General features: G+C 39.6%; 3 protein-coding genes across 4 annotated transcripts; 1 reads left to right on the plus strand and 2 right to left on the minus strand.

Moving 5' to 3' along the window:
* The first annotated feature begins 1,041 nt into the window (after window positions 1–1,041).
* On the plus strand, window positions 1,042–5,509 carry cdca9 (cell division cycle associated 9). 2 transcript variants are annotated; one of them, XM_086096275.1, is made up of 10 exons: window positions 1,042–1,187; window positions 1,257–1,385; window positions 1,896–1,933; window positions 2,015–2,072; window positions 3,084–3,145; window positions 3,227–3,279; window positions 3,347–3,418; window positions 4,138–4,219; window positions 5,165–5,251; window positions 5,348–5,509. In XM_086096275.1, the coding sequence occupies exons 1-10, from the start codon at window positions 1,076–1,078 to the stop codon at window positions 5,390–5,392; spliced, it is 738 nt and encodes a 245-aa protein (XP_085952401.1). In that variant the 5' UTR covers window positions 1,042–1,075; the 3' UTR covers window positions 5,393–5,509. The 2 variants fall into 2 exon arrangements, with proteins under 2 accessions (XP_085952401.1, XP_085952402.1); XM_086096276.1 differs by having other exon boundaries at window positions 1,899–1,933.
* On the minus strand, window positions 5,437–7,424 carry LOC147161729 (uncharacterized). Its single transcript, XM_086096279.1, has 3 exons — window positions 7,067–7,424; window positions 5,852–5,908; window positions 5,437–5,774 (listed from the first exon to the last, which is right to left on the minus strand). Exons 1-3 carry the CDS (start codon window positions 7,422–7,424, stop codon window positions 5,602–5,604), a joined length of 588 nt encoding a protein of 195 aa, XP_085952405.1. The 3' UTR covers window positions 5,437–5,601.
* A 94-nt stretch (window positions 7,425–7,518) lies between these two features.
* On the minus strand, window positions 7,519–9,091 carry rpl28 (ribosomal protein L28). The gene is made up of 5 exons (XM_086096280.1): window positions 9,048–9,091; window positions 8,297–8,384; window positions 8,028–8,151; window positions 7,741–7,865; window positions 7,519–7,655 (listed from the first exon to the last, which is right to left on the minus strand). The coding sequence occupies exons 2-5, from the start codon at window positions 8,375–8,377 to the stop codon at window positions 7,566–7,568; spliced, it is 420 nt and encodes a 139-aa protein (XP_085952406.1). The 5' UTR covers window positions 8,378–8,384; window positions 9,048–9,091; the 3' UTR covers window positions 7,519–7,565.
* Window positions 9,092–9,189: the final 98 nt, after the last annotated feature.

Consider the following 9,189-nt stretch of genomic DNA (forward strand, 5'->3'; position numbering starts at 1 on the left):
TCTAAAAACACCGTTTTTGTTTTTTTACCCTCATAAATTTACAACTAATTACTTAATTTTATTATTTAACATTTAACAAAAACATTTTCAATAATAATTTTAATAATCATTTTGTATGTATACTTTTCTTAGTAATACTTGAAAATTAACTTAAGACAACATTGTTTCTTTGATAGGTATTTCAATATTTATTTTATTAATGATTTAGTTTGACACTTATTTCAATATAGTATTTACTGTATTTGCCATTTTCTCTTCGAGATTTCTTTTATTTCAATGTTTCATTATTTCAGTAGTTATACAGAATGAAGTGCAAAACAAAAAAAATCATTGAAAATGAGTCGAGTCAATTAAAATGTTGAAACTATTTGAATCGAAATTGTGAAATCGGAAAATCAGCCTAGCTGACGTTGATCTGGTAGGTCGACAGCAGTGACGTCACTAACTGCATGTTAGAGTAGTCTTCAAAACGTTTTTAGTTCACAGTTCAACAGTTATTTTTAAATGTGTCAAACAAACAAAAGGACTTTAGACACTTGCCTCAAAATACATGTATAAATTATATGTTGTGATTAAAAAAAAAAAAAGATGCCTCTGCCAAATCTAATATTGGGGTCTAATGAACTAAGCGATAAAAGAAAAAAGGGGTCTTCAAAGCAGCACATACCGTCCACTTTTTATTTTTATTTTTAAAAATAGTGACCATCCGCCACAAAACCCCCCACCCCAGCCCCTGGCCCTATACTAACTGCCTACGAGCTGTATATGTCTCATCTGTACCTATACCGTATAGTTTATACAGTAGTCTGCTCACGAGATGGGAGGAGCAAGATGGCCGCTCTGTCGCTTCAACGGCTTGCACGGGCGTGTACGGGCTATCCAGTCATATATTCAGATCAGTGCAATAGCTACAGCCCTTGTTGGGTTGTCAAATGACGACATGGACAACAGCCAATAGTAACTCTTCATACTTGGCTCGGCGACACTCGAGGTATAAAATGAGATCCGGGCATTGCCACCCCGCCCCCTTCCCACCTTTATAGCACTATTTCCGAAATAGCAGCAGCAGGATAGGATGGCTCCAAAGCGGTCGAGAAACGCCGCTAAAGTCCAGCATGAGGACGAGTTACACAGAACATTACGATGTCGCAAAATGAAGCTCTTTCTTCAGCAATTTGAGAAAGAAGGTGAGAGGACGTGAAGTTGGACTTGTCGTCGACGTCTCAATGTGTTAATAATCCTACTTTGACATGCAGCGCAAGAGCGAATGAATGAACTGGCGAACTGGACGGAAAACTCACTGGCAAATGTCGACAAAGTATTTTACGTGGAGCTGAAGAAGTTGCCGTCCTCGATTCTAGATACGCGGGTTGTGGATTTGATTGGTGAGTCGGATTCTGTTTTCACGTGTAGTCCATCATCTAGCGGGTTTGCCCGTTGCTGTGATTCGTCAGCGTGTCCGCCATATTGAATGTGGCAGATATGCCCATAACTAGTCAATGGGCCAAAGCAGGTGTGTCAGACTTACTTTAATTCAGGCGCCCATTTTTTTTTAGTGTAAATAATTATGAGTAGGCTACATTTGTAAAATATCAATCTGAATTATTAAATTGTTTCAAATCTTGTTTTAAAAACATGAACAATCTGATGTTTCTTAAAGCAACATTCAGGAACTTTTTAACCTTCAACAAATATTTTCTTAACTCTTCTGATGAAACACCGACAGCTGAATGGTACCTTTTATCATGGCCTGAGGTGGTCTGTATCACTTTGACTGACAATAAGCAACTTTGAGGAGGGTGGCCGAAACCCTGCCATACAAAAACTGGAAACCCCTAACAAATCACCTTGAGCTACATACAAGGTTGTCATGCTCTTTTGTTCACTTTTGGCAGAAGAATTGTCAGCCACCAAGGAGGTGTTTGCCACGCAGGTGAGCTGCTGTTACTCTGCCGCAATCTCATCTAAAGGCGGGTCGAAGTGATGACAAGTCACTTATTTGGTGTGATTGCAGAAGCAGGACTCCACTGAGACGATCCAGCGGACCCGCAGGGGGGTGCCCAACAGAAGAGGTGAGGCTTTTTATTTTTTTATTTGGACCGTGACTTCTAATGCACTTAGCAAAATACAAATTCAAACATCTATCGAGCTATGAATGTTTTGCTATTATTGTTATTATTATATACATTGTTATTATTGTTGTTAATATGATTATTATTATTGGTTGTGTTATTGTTAGAGACCAGCCGATTAAATTGGCTGATATTAGCTCTTATAAAACAGGAAAAAATATAGCTTTTTTTTGTTTTGTTTTTGCCTTAATTTTATATTTTTGTAAACACATTAACACTCGCATCATTGTACGGAAGAGGATTAGGGCCAGTGAAGCAAAGGTTGGCTGGATTCTCACTTATCTCAGAATTCTGACATTAATCTCAGAATTCTCACTTTAACTCATTCACTCCCAGCCATTTTCACTGAAGCAACCCCCTTCGCTCCCGGCTGTTTTACTGGATTTTGACTGATCTTGCAAGGCCCACAGAATATTTTGTTCTATTGCTATAAAAGCATGGAACCTACCAAAAAGAAAGATTCGAGTCTCTTCTTTCATTAGGATAAAAAAGTATATTTCTATCTGTTTGCAGCAATTGGCATTGGAATATAGCTCAATTTCATCATTATTCACAAATTTGTTAAGAACTGTGGCTAAACAAGCTTTTTTTCAACATTTTTTTTGCCCTGTTTGATCTCGTTTGCTTTGCTGCCACCTGCTGACCGTTTTTGTAATAAATACCATTTCCTCAACCGCTCTCTGCAGTTGAGGGGCTGCATCAAAGCCTTCTGTATGCTAAAAACTTATGAATACGTATTTAAAACATTTAAAATAGAACGTATTTATACGTTTTGGGAGCCAATTAGTTGAACAAGAATTCTGAGAATTGATTTCCCATGGAAAACTCGTTTTATGAAGAATTAAAAAAAATCCCGAATGCATATCATTCTGTATGTACATACTTTTAAACATTTACGTATTTACTGTATTTTTATTTCTTCTCATTTTTTGATTTTTGCCTTTTTTGAAGGAAAATCAGTTGATCCAGTCCAATTCAGTTTGACTCGAAAGAACTCTTGCAAGACATCCAAGGTACATCAGCTATACTTGCTGGTGCATATCACCGTGACATTGAGTTGAGTATGCCTTTGCGTATTTTTGGCGTCGTTTTAGTGGCCTATAGATGCAAAGTCTACATCTGGCAGTATTAGCTCGGGAAATCTGAGGTATGTTCTCGCCAGCGCGTCTGTTCCATGTCGCTTCTATTTCAAGTCTTTGTTCACATCTGCGCAGGGCTTCTGCGAGCGGCGTAACAGGAGGCCGCTTGAGAAAGCCCAGCAACGAAACGGCCAAACCCAAACTCAGGTATTCAGGTGGTTTGGCACTATGTTGCGGGAGTGGACACTTAACGGATTTTTATCTATTAATGAAGTTGAGGGCGGTGCCAATCAATTTTAAATGTCCCCAAATCGATTTTATTTAAATCATTTTTTTACTGCCTTTCCTTTTATTTTGTGTGTTTCTTTATTGGGAGCGCTGTTCATGTTGTACCCGATTTGGCCACCGAGGGGTAGTGTGGTCTGATACACTGTTAAGTTGTAGCCACATTAGAGAGTAGAAGGAAAAAGTCACGATCAAGTTATTCCAATAAAAGTTGTTGGGGTTTTTTGCAGCGTGGAGCTGTTCTGTTGAGCGATAAAAGTGCCGCGAGTAGAGCGCTAATTAGCTTTAGCGAGTCAGACTGAACTTGATCATTACAATTCCTTGGACATCTATAAATTGAAGCAAAAATCAGTCAATCAAATCATTTTAAATCAAAAATCGATTCTGAATCGAATCGCACATCCCCAAAAAAACGAAAAAAATCAGAATCGAATCGTGAGACATTTAAAGATTCCCACTCCTGTTATTTAGCCACTTTTTGACCGATTTCAGAGAGCTAGAGAAAGGGTGTGGCATTACTCGTGGACCACAGACTGGCTGAGCCAATTTATGTTGAAAATGTTGAACATTCGAAGTGTTAATGTATTAAGGATTGTGTTTCTATAGCAGGAAGTAAAAATTCATTCGTTCTGCCTATCTAGGCATGTGGTCTCGGCGGGGGATTTGGAATGCTCAGGGGCCGGATCTGCAGCACACATCACCGTAACCACGGGGCGCGGACAGGTATGGACGTGGGGGGGGGGGACACCTTCCGCAAAATGCTTTTTAATGTTCTATCATTTAGAAGTGAATATATATGGAGAGCATACTTGAAAACACAAGATGAGTGGCGGTTAGGAGTCGGCAAATGTCAGCTTAAACTTAAATAATAAATAGAAAAATATTTTTTAAAATCTTGACAATATGTTCTATGCAGCCCCACTTGTCTAATTATGGTATTTTGGTTAATATTGCGTTAGTGGAATATGAGTTAAGCAGCAAAATCCAGTCATTTTTTTTATCAATATCAGAAGGCGGCCGACTTTTTAACAAGTGGAAGAAATGTGCTGCTTTGAAGACCCCCTTTTTCTTTTATCGCTCAGTTCCTTAGATTTGGCAGAGGCATTTTTTGTTGAATTAGATATAATTCTTTAATACATTTTTTTACACGTTTCCTCATGTAAACATCAATAAGCATAGAATTTATACATGTATTTAAAGGCACGTTGTAAAATATCTGAAGTCCTCTTGTTTACGTTTAACAAATTTAAAACATTGTATGCCGAGAAACGTTTCTTGGGAGGAGCAATATGGCCGCCTCGCCGCTTCAAAAGTCTTGGCCTTTTGGCTATCCAGTCATATATTCAGATCAGTGTGTTATCGTCAGTCGACAGCAAGTGGCAAAATGGCCGCCCTCTGAGATGGATAAAAACGTCTGAATTTTGCTGCATGACTCATATTCCACAAATGTAATATTAATCACAATGTCATGTTTAGACTAGTGAGGTCACATATAACATAGCAGGATTTGATTAGTGCTAACACGTAACATTCTCGCTTTAAACATTTATAGGTTTGGTTACCTTGGTGTAAATGCCTCTTCTTTTTTTTTTCATGTCAAGTCCAAATCATTAAATCACCTTCTGTAGAGCTCACGTGTTTGTTTATCTTGTTTCTACCTGATGCCAGACCATGTGTGTTTCTGAAGCTAACAAGGATAACATCAACTTTGACTTGTTGGATGATGTGGCGTTGCGTCGAATGCAGGAACTTTCGGTGACGTGTTGCCTCAGCACTTTTATTTTTATTTTTATTTTTTTTATAATAATAAACAGGCCAATGTGGTTAACACTTTTCTGTCTGACTTTACAGAAGCTGATAGAGTACATGTCTGGAAAAGGCCGTAGCCACAGATGAGTCGGCACTTCTTTTTAAATTATTTCACCTTCTTTTATTGACACAATGTGCGGAAACCGTTGAAATGAAAATTTTAAGTTTTTATGTATTATATACAATAAAATTTATTTTTCACGACTCCTCAATGAACGTCATTAAAAAATACACAGGACGATTTTCTTTGACTCGGTCTGCAAGAACCCCAAAATACTTTTATTTTTAATTTTTAATTAGACTTCTATTATTGTCGATTGCATCAACGAGCTCAAGCAGGCCGTGATCGTCGCCATCGTGGTCATCAGGACCAGGCTGGGCCCACCGTGGTGGGGGGGCCGGGCCGAAGCGTGCAGGTCGCGTCCGCAGAAGGTGTGTTCCAGAAGCAGATGAGTGTCTGCGCTTAACCCTGATGGCAAAAGTATGATGATTTTACAATTATTTTGATGATGATGATGATGATGATGATGATGATGGGATACGCACCTCGCTGCGACCATTCTTCCCAGAAATGGTGGATGTCTTCGTTGTGATGTGTCGGGTCTACAAACACACAAGAGCTGAATTTATAATTAAATGTAATTTTGGTGTAATTCTAAAATGATTCTATTGAGACGGGGTTTAGTGCAGAATGGTCAATTTTGTGGTTTTTAAGATAAGAGGATAAAAAAAACAAGATTTGCTGGAGTAGATTAAAATGTTTTAGGACAATAAAATGGCTTTATATACATTTTATTTTTACATATTTAAACCATACGTCTGCAAATTGCTCGAAGTATTTTCCTTTTCAAGCGTGATATCAATTCATAAAATCATGAATCGATTATTTAAATAATATAGATAAACAAAATAGAATTTTAAAGGCCGTTTTGTTTTTGTAGGCTATCATACTGGTTTTTTTTTTAATTATATCGTTATTTAAGAAGAATCAATGTTCCATAATTAATCAATATTGGATTGAACTCTTGTGAATCAAAATCGAATTGATTGAGAACATTTGAATCGATACCCAGCCCTAAAAAAGATTGTATCAATGTTAAAAATAAACACAATTATATTTCCTTGCTGCACACACTCCCTGATAATGAGAGTGCTACTGCCCCCTACTGTGGTGGGTGTGCCATTGTAGTATAGGAAGATAAAGAATGCGCTGGGGGTCAGGGTCATTGTGGGGGAGGCTATTTGAGAAGGGTTACATAAATTAATAAATACTTAGGTTTAAATATTCAGATAGAAGAAGACTATAAACAAAAAAATAATACCATATAATTAGTATTTTGATTGCAAAAAAAACTGAACAAATCAGCTTGCGTCAGAAGTTATTTATTTAAATACTGTAGAAAAAAATATGGCACAAGACTGAGCTAGCTACAGAAACTACTTTTGAATTTTAAGAATATCAATGACTTAAGTGAAGAGAATTAAATGCCCCCAAAAAAATTATAATCTTGATTTAAATATAGCATACAGTGTGAGATTTATGACTGTTAATTCTCTGGATTATAGAATTATAGCAATACACGCTGGCTGCTGGGGAGGATTAGAGGCAGAGATGACACGGATAAGAAATGAAAAATGGACACCATATCATAAACGCGTCGTTTCTACCATTGTGGGCTCCACATTTCGCAACAATAAAACAAGGCAAATATGAATTCTTCCATTTTTCTTAAGAACATTGAAGATCAAATGAAGCGCTACCATTGGAGTGATGCCGGAGCATGCGTCGGAGCTTCCCGAGGGCTTGCGTGAGGTTCTCCAGCTGGTCGTGGAGGTGGATGTTCTCCTCGATGAGCTCGTGGATGGTGTCCTGCAGCTCGAAGGCGGCTCCCGGCGGCGGCGGCGGCAGCAGCAGCAGCAGCAGGTGCGCGGCGACGAGGGGAAGCAACGCCGACGCGGGCCTCATGGCAGGCGAGGCGCGGGAACATGACTCGGGAGAGATTTGCTGGCCGAGATTGATTTGTGCTTGGCGTTTGAACACCCAAGGGGGGGGAGGGGAGGCTTTACTTTCCAATGCGATGGATGGAAAGCTGCCTGCGGGGGTGCTGCAAAAATCCATCCTGGGGTTCGACGACGAGGGAAGCGGATTTCGTCTACACGAAAGCAATGTTTCCAATCTTTGTGGAAAACACCAATAATGGACATGAACAAAGTTTTTCCAAACAAAAAGCTTTTATTTTGCATCATCGGGCCTGTCCATTTATGCGGTCTTGGTAGCCCTGGTGCGTTTCTTCTTGACCACCACGGGCTTCTGGCTCTTCAGAATGGCGCTGACACGACGCAGGGCGGCCTGGAGGCGACGACGACATATGACAATAAGGCTCATGATGGAAAGCATTTATTGATTTTTTTTTTTTTTTTAGAGCAACACTGACCATGCGCAGGTCCTTCCTGTAGTTGTTCTTGCGGTTGCGGATGATGTGCCGCACGCTGTTGAGAGTGGCGCGGGCGTTCTTGTTGATGGTGATCTTGTTGTAAGAAGTGACGGGCCTGTTCTGACCTGGAAAACCACAAAACATCGTCTTAGCATGCAAGCTAACTTCTTTCCAAGAGCATTTTTCCTAGAATCGAACCATGAGACATTCAAAGATTCCCGCCCCTACTAGTCTTTACGCATTTAAATGAAAGCAGGCGGTCAAATATTTCAGTTTTCCGCCCTTACCCGCGCGCTTCTTGATCACGACGACCACTCCTTTGCCGTCAGCCGCCGGCTGCACGCCCACCGTCTTCTTGTGCACCAGCCCGTTGAAGCGGAACGAGTTCCTGGACTTCAGGTTGTTGGCCTCCTGCCATTGGCCAGCGGGCAATTTCAAAGTTCACAAACATTGCAATACATCCAACCCCACAGAACTCGACCAATTTAATGTACTGACTTTGAAATTGCATTTAAGTGTTTGGTATTAATTAAGGACACAATCTCAGATGACTCACAGTGCTGTAGGTCTGTCCATTCCTCTTGAGGAGGAAGCTGGAGCAGTTCCTGATCACCATCCACTGCAAATGGGCCGACATGATGAACCTGGGCAACATTAGATAAGATTACATTCAGTTTTGTTAATCTGTGACAGGACATAAGGCTACTATTCTCAGACACATAAAAAAAAAAAAAAGTTCCCATCATTCCCATTCCAAACTGTTCAACTTATAAAAAAGCATCTTCAGAATTATTATCCACAATTCCACATAGCAGGAATTCCATACGTTTTACAAAATAATTGATGCATATAAGTCATATTTAACATTTGCATTCCACCGCATTTCGGTTCAGCCTTCACACGCATTTTCAACGAAATGCAACGTGAGCTGGACGGCGTAATGCAAAAGTGACAGGAAGACAAACGAGCACTCCAGTATTAGTAATTGGGAATAAAAAGAAAAACAGTGAGGACTCCCGAACTAATATTCATACTAAAAGGAAAAAAAAGGCCACGTTAATATCTTTATAAACGGTATGGTGGCTAATAGAAGCCCGTTTGCTAATGCTAGTCCCGCACGACGAGGCCTAACTACACGGCATTTTTTGTCGCTTTTTTGTAAAAAGCGCTCACTTACTATTATGTTGGGTGACAAATATTCAACCCAGCTTTTGTATTTTACACAAAAGTCACAAACACACGTTAAACAAGCAAGAATTTTGTCTGTTTTAATGAGCAACTGCTAGCAACAGAAGCGACCACGTTACCTTCTAGCGGAGGAAAAGGAGCAGAGAAGGCGGAAACCGATTTACCCCAGCTAAAGCAAGCGATCAATCCGCGCTTAGTGTTTAATTTGAGAAGATAACAACCGTCAAGTCGTTAACCTGCTTTTGTATTATCTTTCTTCAC

Source organism: Leptonotus elevatus, chromosome 15 (genome assembly GCF_054856555.1).
Source record: "Leptonotus elevatus isolate MCC_2025b chromosome 15, RoL_Lele_1.0, whole genome shotgun sequence".
Taxonomy (NCBI): domain Eukaryota; kingdom Metazoa; phylum Chordata; class Actinopteri; order Syngnathiformes; family Syngnathidae; genus Leptonotus; species Leptonotus elevatus.

Excerpts from the sequence above, each read along its gene's own strand:
- cdca9 (XM_086096275.1), top strand. The coding sequence starts at position 1,076 with ATGGCTCCAAAGCGGTCGAGAAACGCCGCTAAAGTCCAGCATGAGGAC. Across the intron at positions 3,419-4,137 it reads ACGGCCAAACCCAAACTCAG|GCATGTGGTCTCGGCGGGGG; the intron begins GTATTCAGGTGG and ends CTGCCTATCTAG. Across the intron at positions 4,220-5,164 it reads TAACCACGGGGCGCGGACAG|ACCATGTGTGTTTCTGAAGC; the intron begins GTATGGACGTGG and ends ACCTGATGCCAG.
- rpl28 (XM_086096280.1), bottom strand. The coding sequence starts at position 8,377 with ATGTCGGCCCATTTGCAGTGGATGGTGATCAGGAACTGCTCCAGCTTC. Across the intron at positions 8,152-8,296 it reads ATGGACAGACCTACAGCACT|GAGGCCAACAACCTGAAGTC; the intron begins GTGAGTCATCTG and ends GGCCAATGGCAG. Across the intron at positions 7,656-7,740 it reads ACAGGAAGGACCTGCGCATG|GCCGCCCTGCGTCGTGTCAG; the intron begins GTCAGTGTTGCT and ends CGTCGCCTCCAG.
- LOC147161729 (XM_086096279.1), bottom strand. The coding sequence starts at position 7,424 with ATGGATTTTTGCAGCACCCCCGCAGGCAGCTTTCCATCCATCGCATTG. Across the intron at positions 5,909-7,066 it reads GCTCCGGCATCACTCCAATG|ACCCGACACATCACAACGAA; the intron begins GTAGCGCTTCAT and ends GTGTGTTTGTAG. Across the intron at positions 5,775-5,851 it reads GGAAGAATGGTCGCAGCGAG|GGTTAAGCGCAGACACTCAT; the intron begins GTGCGTATCCCA and ends TTTTGCCATCAG.